At 41.3% G+C, this 16,076-nt stretch overlaps 1 protein-coding gene across 2 annotated transcripts; it reads left to right on the top strand.

Moving 5' to 3' along the window:
* Positions 1–1,606: 1,606 nt before the first annotated feature.
* On the top strand, positions 1,607–15,284 carry LOC120060128 (3-oxoacyl-[acyl-carrier-protein] reductase, chloroplastic-like). 2 transcript variants are annotated; one of them, XM_039009228.1, is made up of 11 exons: positions 1,607–1,785; positions 3,376–3,565; positions 3,655–3,746; positions 3,841–4,073; positions 4,385–4,621; positions 4,710–4,784; positions 4,977–5,193; positions 6,237–6,445; positions 7,114–7,186; positions 11,812–11,929; positions 14,354–15,284. In XM_039009228.1, exons 1-11 carry the CDS (start codon positions 1,770–1,772, stop codon positions 14,547–14,549), a joined length of 1,656 nt encoding a protein of 551 aa, XP_038865156.1. In that variant the 5' UTR covers positions 1,607–1,769; the 3' UTR covers positions 14,550–15,284. The 2 variants fall into 2 exon arrangements, with proteins under 2 accessions (XP_038865156.1, XP_038865165.1); XM_039009237.1 differs by lacking the exon at positions 3,376–3,565 and having other exon boundaries at positions 3,594–3,746.
* The last annotated feature ends 792 nt before the right edge of the window (positions 15,285–16,076 follow it).

Genomic DNA, 16,076 nt, shown 5'->3' with positions numbered 1-16,076 from the left:
ATGTTCACCTCTTATTACTCTCTGTATATATACATATATCCTTGACAGCAGACCACTTCACTTCTACTAGGGGAGGAGCAAGTATTTCCAGTGTGCTTATGAAACTGTAGCCAAAACCATTGTGTAGCACGTGCCCCAGCATGATCCTTACACAATTTTTGGGAGTGATGTAATGAAACTTTAGAATTATGTAAAGAGGGATCCCCCCACAATAGGCTATATAATTGATTAGCCTACATTTTTTTCTGTAAAAAATATTTAGGCTACTTAATAAAAAACTTCTGACTCCACATCAATAAACATGTCATGGACCATTTGTAATTGTATTTGATCACACATACTGTATGTTATTATGTCAAGTCTTTTTTATTTCACTCAAGGAATAAGAGAAGCAAGATAAATACATTTGTAAAAGATACACATGTATTGCAAAGTTACATGTGAAATTTTGGGACACTTGACTTCTTTGAGGGTTATGTATTTAGCCTACTGGGGGAGCCTACATCAGACTTGCTTTCTTGTGCAGAAAATGTGCTATCAGACTGATGAACATGAGAAAAAGGCTTTGGATATTACCCCTTTTTTGTGTGTGCCAAATTGACTGTAAGAAAAAAACATTTTTGTTTAGTTGAATTGTGGTATGTTCAATTACGTAGCCTCCTAGGCTACTTAACATACTGGACACAGGTATGCAACAGTTACAAGAGAAAGTATTTATTTGTGGCACTGGATGGATGTTGTCAGAGGTCAACCTGACCAGCTACTGTATAGAAACACATTCAATTGACCATTTTTCATCTGAGCACATCTGGTGAGTTCATGGTGTTCTGTTTGAAGAGTAAATAGACATGTAGCATCTTAATTTGGGGCAGCAGGTAGCCTAGTGGTTAGAATGTTCAAATCCCTGAGCTGGCAAGGTAAAAATCTGTTGTTCTGCCTCTGTACAAGGCAGTTAACCCACTGGTCTTAGGCTGTCATTGTAAATAAGAATTTGTTCTTAACTGACTTGCCTAGTTAAATAAAGGTTAAACAATTTGAGCCAGTTTGTTACAACAGGAAAATAAGCCTACAGGAATTGTGGATTATAATTAATTGGTATTTTGATACTTTTTTTAAAAGGGAAAATCAGCTTTGACATTTCAAAGTGGAAATTACAAACTTCAGAAGCCTTTTTAAACCTCAAATGCAATAATCATTGCAGTAAAGTTGTCCAGCAACAGGGTAATCAAATTAAGATCCTACACCTGAAAATAAAGAGTAATAAAACGTGCAGCTGACAACAAAAGCAGATGTCAGTCTAGGATTAGCCAAGATGAAAGTTTAAGATCACCTTTTTTGTAGAGTAATGGGAAATATGCCCATTCTTGAAGTAAGGTGATTGTTCATGTCTTTTTGTATTGAGCTAAAAATCCATTCTATTTTATTATATCATTTGAATGATTTCACATTTTACATGGCTCATTTGAACTCTTCAGCACCTCATGACAAAAGTGTAAACATGATGGAAACAATTTGTCGCGAAAGGTTTACACAAAAAGTTTGACATCGATAGACAGATCTTACAGGTCAACGGACACGTGGGCGGACCTACTGTGTGGAAAACTAGGAGTTTATTTTGGGGAGTTTCGTAAGCCATCAATAAAGATACATTTACACAACTGAAACGGGTTTAAGCTATATAGATAGACAGACAGCTGCTTTGCCAGTCGCCCTTTGTGATTTGACAACTTGTTGTGTATTTTGTATTACGAACGCCGTGGAAATTCACCATGCAGGCTGCCAAAGGTATGTCGGGTCTTTCTCACAGAACTAGCTATGATTGCAGAAGCTCGAAAGAATGAATGTGGTTGGGCTAGTTAGTTGTAGGATGCAGGAGAATGTCGCGGGGAAACATCAACTGGAAAGATGATAGGACACTTAAATAGTATATTCATAATAATCCACTATTTTTGCATTATAAAACTAAACATTACATTTATATTAATTGTAATTAAATTAAATAACCTACACATAGGACTAGCTAGATGCGGTTAAGAGGTCAATGCATGGAACGCAGCCGTGGGGGACTAGGACGCCGGATTGGCGCACATTTAACAAATCTGATCAAACAAAGTAGATATTCGTCAAATCCGTCAAGATTGATGTATTGTAACATGCCCACAATGTAGTTACTAACGTCCGATTTTAATATATTTGGTTGTTTTCGCTACATAACATTTAGAATTGGTTCCTTTTCAGGTTTAGAATAAGTGACTGCTAATGCTAGTTTCCTAACTCCCGTTTGTAGTATCGCTAGCATACAGAAATCGGTGGTGGTAGTCTAGTTTTGAACTGTATTGCAGTTGAGTGGTGACGATGGCATTAACATGTATTGGGGTTGACATCTATACAAGCAGTTTACTCCGATTTTTACATTAACATAGTGTGCAATACACATAAACAATCGCCTAAATGTATGAGGTACCCTAAGGCATCTTTCACCCACGCGTTTCGATGGCATATCCATGGTTTTGGTCGAGTTCCATTGACTTCTTTACCGTATCTCTAGGAACATACACTTATAACCCCGCCTGTTGCAGTTATTTATTGGACCCATCCGTCTTTCCTAGAGCTCTGTGTCCATCTAATGGTATAGTTATGTCATGACACACAGTAGTCTATGAATTGTCCAGTGGGAAAAGTACCTAACTGTCATACTTGAGTAAAAAGTCACACAGCAAAATACTACTTGAGTAAAAGTCTAAAGATATTTGCTTCTAAAAGTATTTGGTTTTAAATATACTTAAGTATCAAAAGTAAATGTAATTGCTAAAATATTCTTAAGTATTAAAAGTAAAAGTATAAATACTTTTACATTCTATATATGAAGCAAACCAGACAGCACAAAAGTATTTTTTATTCACGGATAGCCATGGGCACGCTCCCAACACTCCAACATAATTTACAGACAAAACATTTGTGTTTAGTGAGTCTGCCAGATCAGAGGCAGTAGGGAGGACCAGGGATGTTCTCTTGATAAGTGCATATCATATGTAACATTCCATATGTAACAAGTACTTTTGGGTGTCAGGGAAAATGTATGCAGTAAAAAGTACATACTTTTCTTATGAATGTAATGGAGTAAAAGTTGTCAAATATAAATATTAAAGTACAGATTCCCCCCCAAAAATGACTTAAGCAGTACTTTAATGTATTTTTACTTAAGTACTTTACACCATTGGATTTCCATATTATTATAACGTCACTCCTTCTCTGTATCACTTTTTTTTTACCCCCCTTCTGTCTCAAATTGTTCATTAGTATAATAGCCTACTGTACTCATTAGGCCTATACTGTATAGGCTTGTGTACAGTTTTGGTCTTGTGTTCTCTGCAGTCTCTGACACCCCGATGGAATTCATGGTGGATTTCTTAAACAAAGCCAAGGAGATAGCCGATAGCAATGCCAACATTCCAGAGGAACTGAGGGTCAACCTACAGAAGGCCCTGGACATAGCGTGTGGTCTAGATGGCTACCTGGAGAAAATGAGCAGCCAGGAAAGTGCACCTCTCGCTGAGCTGTATCAGTGAGTAATTCTCTTGTCCGTCCCACAGACACAGTTCACATGGATGGTTTCTCATGCACATTCTTACTTAATCCCATACGAATGTGTAGGAAAACGATGGAACACAACTGGGATAAAGTATTCGAGGAGGGCAAGACTCAGTTTCGGCTTCCAAAAGAGTGCATCACTGGGCATGTGGAAGGTGAGACATCTCTATTGGGTACAGTTGTGTCGATGCTTGGTTTGAGATACATATTTAAGTGTGCTAAATATTTGTCTTGATGTTTCATTGGCAGGCCAGACTCTGAAAATGCTGGTTCACATGAGTAAAGCCAAGAGGATCCTAGAGATAGGCATGTTCACAGGGTATGGTGCTCTCTCAATGGCTGAAGGACTGCCCGAGGATGGTTCACTGGTTGCCTGTGAGATTGAGCAATATCTTAAAGAATTTGCTAAGCCCATATTTGACAGGTCTCCACATGGCAAGAAGATAACAGTGAAGATTGGTTCTGCCATGGATAGCTTGAAGGTGACTAACTACATGTTGTGTAACTACATTGATTAAGCTTAGCCTGCAGTGATTACACATGTTAGTCTACTTGCTTAATAACCACATTATATAGTTACATGCATATACAATGCAAACCAAATCACTTAAAGTAACACACCTATTTGTAAGTGTAATAAATATGAGTACAATAAATAGCCAATTATATATATATATATATATATATATATAACAACCATTACACCTGAGTAAAAGGCTAGACACTGTATCAGTGTATCTAGCTCATTGACAGTGAATGGTCCAGCTCTCTGATAATATTGTCTCTTTTAAAGGAACTGGCTGCAGCAGGCGAGCAGTTTGACATGGTCTTTATCGACGCAGACAAGAACAACTACATCAACTACTACAAGTTCATTCTTGACCACAACCTCCTACGGCTGAGTGGTGTGATATGTGTGGATAACTCTCTGTTCAAGGCTAAGGTTTACCTAAAGGACACCGCTGATGTAAACGGGCTGGCGCTTCGAGATTTTAACCAGTTTGTGAAGAGTGATCTTCGTGTGGAGCAGGTCAGTGGAGAGACATGGCTTGTAATCTGTCTAATTATTGCTGGGTGTTTACTCCTGTGTTAGTAAAGAAGGTTTTTCTTTTTTTAAGGTCATTGTCCCCCTCAGAGATGGCATCAGTATCATCCGCAGAGTACCCATGGCAACAGCATGTGCAGGCACACAGGTAACATACGACGCATCCTCAGTCAGAACCACACTTAGTGCCAGTGCTAAAAGGAAAAGAAAATTACTATCATTGTTGTCATTGACAGCTGTAGTTACTACCATGAGTCAAATGGTGACTATACAGTACTTAAAAGCTCATACAGACTTTTCCCTTCTCACTTATAACTCACTTGTGTTTGACTTGTCTCAGAGCAAGGTAACAGACGATGAGGTATTCCGGGGTTTGAACGGGAGGTCGATCCTGGACCGGATGCGTCTGGACGGCAGGGTGGCCTATGTGACGGGGGCAGGCCAGGGTATAGGCAGGGCGTTCGCACATGCCCTAGGAGAGGCTGGGGCCAAAGTTGCTGTGGTAGACCTGGACCAAGGGAAGGCTGAGGGCGTGGCAGAGGAGCTCACATTGAAAGGTAAGGCTTTGGCATTAGCGCACACAACTATGATTGTCACAATGTTGGATTTTCATATTAACCTTCCATGTATTACCAGCAGATGGTGCTCTACTGTCAGGGAAACGTCAAGGAAATACTGTACATCATTGTTCCCCTATTAGCGGCCCAAGATTTGAATTGTTTTATTTTATTATTGTTGGACATGATGTAAAAATACCCCCACTCATAATAGAGAGATATACACTACACTGAGTGTACAAAACATTATGAACACTTTCCTAATATTGAGTTTGCACCCCTCCCTTTTGCCCTCAGAACAGCCTCAATTCGTCAGGGCATGGACTCTACAAGGTGTCGAAAGCGTTCCACAGGAATGCTGACCCATTTTGACTCCAGTGATTCCCACTGTTGTGTCAAGTTGGCTGAAACCCAGCAGCGTTGCAGTCCTCAACAAAACCGGTGTGCCTGGCACCTACTACCATACCCCATTCAAAGGCACTTAAATCTTTGTCTTTCCCATTCACCCTCTGAATGGCACACGCATATGATCCATTTCTCAATTGTAGCAAGGTTTAAAAAAACTTCTTTAACCTGTCTCCATTCCCTCCTCTACACTGATTGAAGTGGATTTAACACGTGACATCAATAAGGGATCATAGCTTTCACCTGGTCAGTCTATCATGGAAGAGCAGGTGTTGTTAATGTTTTGTATACTCATTGTATGTGATTGTATGCAAACCTAAGCCAGGTTTGAATGATTGTTTTAGTGAAATATTATATCTGTTTTGGCTTCTTGCGGTCACTTTGTAGTCTACAAATGATTTGTAATTATGTTCCGGCCCCCTGACCTTCCGCTCAAGAAACCATCGTCCTGCGGCTGAATCTAGTTCATTATCCCTGTTGTATATTGTAATCTGATTATATTATATTTTCAGACAAAATCTTTAATCTGCACCACATGGCACCATATTTTGCATATGAAGATACAAAATAGTAATAATATCAGTAATTTCGAACTTGCCTATTATTGCATTTTAAACAGCCACTACTTTTTAATCCAGGGATAAATTGCATTGCGATTACTGCTGACATCAGCAAATCGTTAGATGTTGAGAGGATGATTGACAGCATTGTGTCCAAATGGGGAGCGATCCAAATAGCATGCAACAACGCAGGGATCAACATGAACTCAGCCAGTGAGGACACCAGTCTGGAAGAGTGGGACCAAACCTTTGATGTCAACTTGAGGGGGACCTTCATGTGTTGTCAGGTGTGTGATTCCTCTACTGTATTTTGTTGTAACCCGAGTCCACTTATAGGGGACGCCTGATCTGCACTATCGTCTAGGATTGATGTGCCCAGCTGGTAATACACTTGTGTCCGTCCCCAGTGGACCGGCTGAATGCGGTGCGAAATGGGGTTGGAAAATGTTTTATTAAGACGGTACACATATTTTTCCCTTTTTTTCCCTCAACTGCCCGCCATTCAAGCTAGTTAAAGAGGAAAATTATGCCTTTGCAGCCTGACTGCAGGATGCTTTATGTACGAGCCGGTCCACGGGAGACACAAGTGTATTAACGGTTGGGCATATCAATCCAAGACGATAGTGCAGATCTAGAGCCCACTTTTGGCAGCCTAGGCTAGTATGCTACTGTAGACCTGTGTGATCTATTTCATTACTCAGAGGGTCATACCAGTGTCATAAGTCTGTCTGGAAAATGGGAAACATGTACAGTTGTTTGCATTTGAGTTTACACGTCTAACTGTTTTGGGGGGGAATGTTTGACGTGTAAATTACACATGGAATATATGAGAGTTTGAGTAGGGTCTTCTGAGTAAGTATGAATAATAATGAAAAGTGTACACATAGGGTGTCAATACTAAAAGTGTGATGAGTGTTTCTAATATGTGTCCATTCTCCCTGAATTCTTGCCTCAGGCTGCAGGTCGTGTGATGCTGAAGCAAGGATATGGGAAGATTATTAACACAGCGTCCATGGCCAGTCTAATAGGTTAGTGAATATTCTATCTATCCTGTATGTTCCCTTTAGATTTGATCAACATTTTAGAGGGAGAATGTCTTCCTTTCATCTCCATGTATGGTGAGTCAATGAAGAATGGTGAGTCAAGTGAAGAATGGTGAGTCAATGAAGAATAATGACCTGAGCTTTGTTGCTGCATTGATATGTCTCCTATAGTACACTGAGAAGTACAGTAATGTAATACTCAATGCTGATTTTGTGCACCAGAACATAATTGTATACGGTTTGTTTCTGTAACGTTGCGAAACGACTTCAATGGGCTTGGTATTCTACAGTCTTGCCATTTCAGTGTACTTTAGTGAACTTAAAGTGACAGAGGAGGAAACTTGGTGACCCATTTCACAAATGCAATCTATTTTTTTTTAAAGTATAATTGCTAATACTGCTAATCTTCACCATATAACTGTTTATTCAGGACAATGCTATAATGATTTATCCACCCACATTATTCTCCCGCTGCAAACACAGTTAGTTGTGATTGCTGCTCATCAAGGCAGTTTTGCATCATAATAAACATCCATCTCCTGAGCTCTAGGGAGGATGTGTTAGTAAGGAAACCTGAGGTCCAACATGTAAAAGGCTTCCTGTGCAACAACCCTGCCTGCCTCTGTAAAGGGCTGTGTTTAAGCAGCAGATGCTTTTACATTTTACTAAGTGCCTTGTGAAATGGGAGTTATTCCCAGCCCAGTGTAAATCCTCCTACACGTTCCTCCAGAGAAACAGTAACACTTCATCAGCAGTATAGTCATCGCCAATAAACTGCTGTGACATATGGGCCTGAGTCCCAACTGCAGGGGCAATCTGTAAAACAGGGCCATGCTGGTAAATAGAGGATGGCAAAAAAAAGTGATCAATTACTCACGTTACGCACAGTCCTGCAGGAATTTACTTTATTGGTCTGGACATCTGTTATAGTATTGTCATAATGAATAATCAGAGGGGACCTGTTTTAGCCAAGTAGGTTACCAAAAAGCAGCCGTGAATGTGTATTTTAATTGGACAATGACAGCTTTTTGACCATCTGCTGAATAAAATGTGTTTTTCCCCTCCCCTGTACATTTGAAGAGAATGATGGTAGGCCACACAAAGGAAGAGCATTTTTGACAAACTAATATATATATTTCCCATGCTGTTTGGCTGTATTGGAGAGTAGATGTAAAGTATTTGACCTGACTACGGAGGATAGAGAGAATCATGTCAGTGGCACGCTCATTCAGCCTGTGTACCATCTTTACTTCCTATCTGTCCTGAGGACTTGAGTATGTGTAGGCCTGTGATGAAAAGGGCTCGTTTCCCCCCACTTAGAATGGGCAATAAGTAGCAGGGGGGATGTTAAAGAGGGTTTTAGACAGTGCTCTCTTTCTCCCTCTAAGGATTACTGCTCTTAAAGACGGAAAACATCAATGCAGGTTTATTTGAAGGATGAAGGCCTGTTTTGAACGGTATTTTGGAGCTGTATCATCAGGTCTTCAGTGAGGATTAGCACTGTTAGGCTTTTTTAGCTGTGTTTCCTGTCCTGATAAATCGGCTTTCACCTTCAGTCTGGGTGTAAGCCCTGGGCTTTGCTCCTCCTCACGTGCTCCTCCTCTCCTTCAAGGCTGGGGTCCTACCCAAGGGCCTGCACCTCCTCCTCAGCCTCCTCACTCCATCATGGAAGCATCCTCCATCCTCTTCTCTCCTCACATCAGCTCTATTCCTTTCTAAACAAACGAGGGACCGTGAATCTCCTATCCACTCTGTCTCCCCAGGACCAGCCCCTGCCTCTCTGCAGCTGTGTCATATTTATCATCTCTGTTCCGACCGAAGCAATTTGGCAGTGAGATCAAGGGGCGACGAGGTTAACTACTAAAGTTGTATGTAACTTGGAGGCTTCCCTGTGATAATTAATCAACCAGAGGGAAATTAGCCACTGTCCAAGCATCCCATGCAGTGTGCAGCATCTGTGATGGTCAAGGCAAACAAATGGTTTGTTGCTGAAGATGGTGCGTAACTGGACATTACAAGCAATTATTTTGACATGGCTTTATCCACGGGGTCCCAAGTACCTAATGGAGGTGTTTTCATGTAGCATGCAGTAGAAACCAGGGTGCTGAGTTATGATTGAAATGAAGAAATGGATAGAATGAATAATATGCAGGGGTACTCGAGTGGCGCAGCGGTCTAAGGTACTGCATCTTAGTGCAAGAGACGTCACTACAGTCTCTGGTTCGTATCCAGGCTGTATCACATCCGGACGTGATTGGTAGTCCCATAGGGCGGTGCACAATTGGCCCAGCGTCGTCCGGAGTAGGCCGTCATTGTAAATAAGAATTTGTTCTTAACTGACTTGCCTAGTTAAATAAAGGTAAAAAGTCTACATTGTAGTGTGTGTTTCATGGTTATTAGAGGGGTACGGTTTGTCTTTTGGACATTGAGTGCAGTTTATATGGTTATTCCACATTTTGTTGTGTTACAGCCTGAATTCAAAATGGATGAAATTGATTTTTCCCCCACCCATCTACACACAATAACCTATAATGACAAAGTGAAAACATGTTTTTAGAAATGTTAGCAAATTTAATTGAAAATGAAAACATTTACATAATTATTCACACCCCTGTGTCAATACTTTGTTGAAGCAACTTTGATGGTGATTACACTTCGTGTAGTCTCGGGTATGTCTGTATAAACTCTACACATCTGGATTTGGGGATTTTCTCCCGTTCTTTCTTGCAGATTTTCTCCCGTTCTTTCTTGCAGATTTTCTCAAGCTCTGTTAAGTTAGATGGGGAGAGGCAGTGAACAGCAATCTTCATGTCTTAGGATTCAAGTCTGGGCTTTGGCTGGGCCGTTCAAGAACTTTCACTTTCTTGTTCTGAAGCCATTCCAGCATTGCTTTGGCTGTATGCTTTGGGTCATTGTCCTGTTGGAGCGTAAATCTTCTCCCTAGTCTAAAGTCATTTCACTCTGAAGCAGCTTCTAATCAAGGAATTGTCTGTTGTGCCTGGTTTTCTCCAGTGCTTTGAATTCAGGCCAAAGAGTTACATTTTCGTCCCATCAGGCCACAGAATCTTTTGCCTTGTGCTCTGTCTTTCACGTGCATTTTTGCAAACTCCAGGCGCGGCTGTCGTATATTTTTCTCAGGAGTAGCTTCTGTCTGGCCTTTCTCCCATAAAGCCCTGATTGGTGAAGTGCTTTAGAGACTGTTGTCCTTCTGACAGGCTCTCCCATCTCAGCCAACGAACTCTGTAGTTCTGTCAGAGTGGTCATTGGGTTCTTGATCACCTCCCAAGTTCCTTCTTGCCCAGTTGCTCAGTTTGATTGGACGGCCAGCTCTAGGCAGAGTCTGCGTAGTTCCATATTTTTTTAATTTCCCAATGATGGAGACCACTGTGCTTTAGGAAACTTTCAACACTAGTATTTGTTTTATACTCTTCCCCAGATATATGCCTCAACACAATTCATGGTATAGTTTCTGCTCTGACACAGATATGTCCGTCGGACTGCTAGATGGTGAAGCGTGATTAATCACTCCTGAGAATGCGTTTCCACTGCTCCAGAGTCCAATGGTGGCGAGCTTTACACCACTCTAGCCGACGCTTGGCATTTCTCATGGTGATCTTAGGCTTGTGTGCGGCTGCTCGGCCATGGAAACCCATTTCATGAAGCTCCCGACGAACAGTTCTGGTGCTGATGTTGCTTCCAGGGGCAGTTTGGAGCTTGGTAGTGAGACAATTTTTACGCGCTTAAGCACTCTGCGGTCCCGTTCCTTGAGCTTGTATGGCCTACCACTTCACGGCTGAGCTATTGTTGCTCCTAGATGTTTACACTTTGCAAAAACAGCACTTACAGTTGACCAGCCAGGGCAGCTCTAGCAAGGAAGAAATTTAACGAACTGACTTGTTGGAAAGGTGGCATCCTATGACGGTGCCACGTTGAAAGTCATTGAGCTCTTCAGTAAGGCTTATCTACTACCAATGTTTGTCTATGGAGATTGCATGGCTGTGTGCTTGATTTTATACACCTGTCAGCAATGGGTGTGGCTGAAATAGCCGAATCCCCTCATTTGAAGGGATGGTCACATACTTTTGTATATATATAGTGTACACTGCCAACTGTGGGACCTTATATAGACAGGTGTGTTCCTTTCTAAATCATGTCCAAACAATTGAATTGGCCACAGGTGGACTCCAATCAAGTTGTTGTGACATCTCAAAGATGATCAAAGGAAATTGGATGCACCTGAGCAAAATGTGGTGTGTCATAGCAAAAGGGTGTGAATACTTATGTAAATGAGATATTTTTGTATTTAATTTTCAATAAATTTGCTAACATTTCTAAAAACATGTTTTTACTTTTTCATTATGGTGCATTGTGTGTCGATGGGTGAGGGTAATTTTTATTTATTTAATACATTTTTTATTCAGCCTGTAACACAATGAAATGTGGAATAAGTCCAGATGTATAAAAACTCTCTGAAGTATGTGTTTTAATTAGTTCAAGTTTAGTTTAAAGCAAGTGATCGACAACAATACAGATTTTTTTTTTTTTTATACAAAAACCTATGCAGGTGTAGTTGGACCAATACTACTTGACTTGATTTGTCCCCTCTGCAGTGCCCCATCCACAGAAGCAGCTTGCCTACAACACCTCAAAGGCAGGAGTGGTCAAACTGACACAGACACTTGGCACAGAGTGGATCGACAGAGGGGTCCGAGTTAACTGCATCTCACCGTAAGTTTGTGTCCCAAATGTTCGTATTATTAAATGGCTTGGCTTCAGAATAGGCCTATAGTGTCAATGTCAGATCTTATCTGTATCACCATGCCACAACAGTTCACACATCACAAATACTTTTTTAAATTTCAATCCTAACTTTGATTTAAGAATGTACACATACAAAATGTCCATGGACTTCAAGCCCATCTATTCTGAACAAAAATATAAATGCAACATTCAACAATTTAAACCATTTTACTGAGTTACAGTTCATATAAGGAAATCAGTCAATTGAAATAAATAAATTAGGCCCTAATCTATGGATTTCACATGACTGGACAGGGGTGCAAACATGGGTGAGCCTTGGCAGGCATAGGCCCACCCACATGGGAGCAAGGCCCATCCACTGGGGAGCCAGGCCCAGCCAATCAGAATGAGTTTTTCCCTACAAAAGGGCTTTATTACAGACAGAAATACTCCTCAGTTTCATCAGCTGTCGAGGTGGCTGGTCTCAGACAGGTGAATAAGCCGGTTGTGGAGGTCCTGGGCTTGCGTGGTTACACATGGTCTGCGGTTCTGAAGCCGGTTGGACGTACTGCCAAATTCTCTAAAACGACTTTGGAGGCAGCATATGGTAGATAAATGAACATTCAGTTTTCTAGCAACATCTCTGGTGGACATTCCTGCAGTCAGCATGCCAATTGCACACTCCCTCAAAACATGATATATCTGTGGCATTGTGTTATGTGACCAAACTGCACATTTTAGAGGGGCCTTTTGTCCCCAACACCAGGTGCACCTGTGTAATGATCATGCTGTTTAATCAGCTTCTTGATATGCCACACCTGTCAGGTGGATGGATTATTTTGGCAAAGAAGAAATGCTCACTAATAGGGATGTAAACAATTTTGTGACCAAAAGAGAAAAGCTTTCTGTGCATATGGAACATTTCTGGGATCTTTTATTTCACCTCATGAAACTTTACACTTTTATTCAGTATGTATTGCTATTTGTTGAGCTGCCAAGAACAGTAATGATGAGAAGCGATTGAGTGTTTTCCTCCATTGTAAAAGTTCAATTTGAGAATGAGGCACCCATTTAAGCCCTCAAACAATGTGCTCAGCCTTAATTAGATGGTGTCTTTAGGGAGGAATGAACCAAACACTTGCTCTAATTGTTATATTCAATTAGGGAATCAAATGAGCATCCTCACTCCAAGTGTCTCCACAACAATAGCACATTGTTTGTATCTAGTTGTCTGTGAAGCTGTGGCGGGAAGAAGAGAACAGAGGAACACTCTTCGCTGCGCTGTGTATTTGTGTGTTAAGTCGAGCATCCCTTAGCCCCAGCAAATCTGTCCGGTGGCTCGGCATGCGGGGCCCGTCACCACACCCAGAACAAAGCGCCCACTCTCCCACCACTCTGCTTTATTTATCGGCAGCTTGTTTGCTAATTTTAATTTGCAAAGAAGCAATTCTTTCCCCCTTCTAACTGGCTGTCTCAATGGGGCGCTGATTTCTTAGAAGTGACAGTCAGTAAATATGCATAAAAAAGGGACACAATTAGCGAGTGCGAGGTTGACTGCAGCCTGATTTCATTGGCAACTTTAGCCGCACCGGTGATAAGCTGCATTATCTAGAAAATTGGCTGAGGGAAAACAGCACCTCTGATTGCCAGGAAAGGTTCCAGATAACAGGGCGCTGAAGAGAAATATAATTGAGGTGGAATATGTTAACCAAGGTGTCACATGCTTCTTGGAGCCGCTAATTTATCCAAATGTTGGAATTTGTATCAAGGCACAGCCAGGAATACTGTATGCCTAACATGTTGGGTACGGGCTAAAGATGAGAGTCGACCGTGAAGCTTTTAGTTACTTTCATAATGATTGTGTGAAAAGCCTGAAGTCGTCTCACATTAGACACAGCTGTGTTGACACATTTATCCAAATTATATATTTCAATAGGTGGAGAGAAAATCATTGGTCATGATAGATTAATGCTGACACCAAGCATTGTCTAAACATGAAAGTACCTAAGTCTCAGATGAGGAAATCACTACAGTACCAACACACCTGTTTCCTTTAAATGCCACTCAAGCACTATGCCTGAGAATCAAACCAGCTAAAGCACATATCAGGCAGGAATCAGGGAGACAGAGAAAGTGATAATGTACAGGCTCCTGAAGGCAAATTACACCTAGGGTCCTGTCGTACCCGGTGGCGCTTCCTGCGACGTGCCAGTCATTTAACACCACGCGTCCCACTGTAAATATCATCAGAGATGTACCCTTTTTCTGAAGGGTAATTGGGTTTATTTATTATTTTATTTTGGTTACCCAAGTGGTGGCTCTGAAACGCCACACTGCTGTCACTCCTGGCTTTGAAGTCTGATGTCTCTGAATTCTCTTTCCCTCCATCTCTGTCTCCCTTTTTCTTTTCAGGGGGATTGTTGACACCCCTCTCATCCACTCGGAGAGTTTGAGGCCCCTGGTGAAGCGCTGGCTGTCAGATATCCCTGCTGGACGACTGGCTCTAGTGACAGACCTGCAAGCTGCAGTGGTCTACTTGGCATCTGACGCCTCCGACTACATGACAGGGCATAACTTAGTCATAGAGGGTGGGCAAAGTCTGTGGTAGAGAGAGGGAGAAGCTTAATTTTTCCCACTCTTGGTTCACTCTTGGGAATAGACACCCACCGCAGGTGGCTGGTGGCACATTAATTAGGGAGACGGACTCATAGTAAGGGCTGGAATGGAATGATATGGAACACTTGGCTTCCATGTGTTTGATTTCCACTCTCCATTCCAGCCATTATTATGAGCCGTCCTCCCCTCATCAGCCTCCTGTGGCAACCACTGTGACTGATCTCCACAGGGAGAATAGGATAACATAGAGATTAGGTCAGTGATTACCTCCCTGGTTTACCATTATGTCAGATTGGAGATTATTTTACAGTTTCATACAGTAGTCTTCACATAAAAGGGACATTTATTTCGACACAATTGTGCTTTTATATCCCTGTTAATTTTCTTGACAGAAATGCACACTTTGTTGCAAATCCTTTGGACATCTGTGTTTTTATAAAGAAACATTTTTCACGCTGGAATCTGTGAGTGAATCTTATAAACAGGTTTTGACACCATTGGCCCCATCAGAGGTATTTGTTTCATAAGTGAAAAGTACTTGAAACGGGTTCATAGTTCAAGATTTTAATACACTGAATGCATGCTGCTTTCTACTGTGCAAGTGCAGTACGTACTGGATATTAGATTGCAAAAGATGGGTTGGGCATAGTAGAAAGTGCTGAGATGTGTATGACAAGATACTGTACGAAATACAGTCTCTTTCTAAAATAAACACTATCAAACTTAATATTGTAACTAATCCTTTCCTTATGGGGACTACATACTGAACACATAAATATGGTTTCAAAGCTAACTAGACATTCTATGCATATAAATGTGTAATAACTCCCTGTTTGACAGTCCTGGGATGGTTGTGTTTCTCCGGGTACCCTAGCGTACCCCCCTCCTTCAGCTCTTCTCTCATGGTTTTGCTGATTGGTCCCCCAAGTGGTGCTTACAATCCACATCTTAATTGCTCCCTGTACTGTTTATGTGCTGCAAAACAATGCTTAAAGGAGAGGTTAGCTGAGGGCACGGCCTTAGTCACTGCAATTATACCAAAGGAGTGTCCAATTAGCACCATCCATGCAATGAGACAGTGCTTGTTTGTGTGAGCAACTTCTCACTATTAGTGGTCATACTCAGATTTACATAATGGGGTCCCTTATTAACGAGGCTAGTGAGTGAGAGGATCCCGTTTAGATATGGAAAGATCTGACGAGCTCTGCATTTCAGTTGGATTTAATGTAGAAGACAAACCAAACCTGCATGGTAGATAGACACAACTTCCTCACAGGACAATATCAGAAATTCGATTTCTGTAAGCAGTGAATGTAAAAATGTATCCAGAATGACCTAATAAACATCTTAATATAACGAGGGTAGAATATTAGTTAGGCATTTCGTCAGATGGCCACAAGGGGGCAGTCTAGAGATGGGGAGCTACAGATATTTGCTGTTCTCCACCTTTCAGTATACAGGATAATCACTGTTTGAATGTGGGGTTATCAAGAACATTATTTGCCATTATCCGAGGGTA

The sequence above is a fragment of the Salvelinus namaycush genome, chromosome 2, assembly GCF_016432855.1.
Source record: "Salvelinus namaycush isolate Seneca chromosome 2, SaNama_1.0, whole genome shotgun sequence".
Classification (NCBI taxonomy): Eukaryota; Metazoa; Chordata; class Actinopteri; order Salmoniformes; family Salmonidae; genus Salvelinus; species Salvelinus namaycush.
The sequence above is the reverse complement of the archived record's forward strand: the minus strand, read 5'-3'. Positions and strand labels throughout refer to the sequence as shown.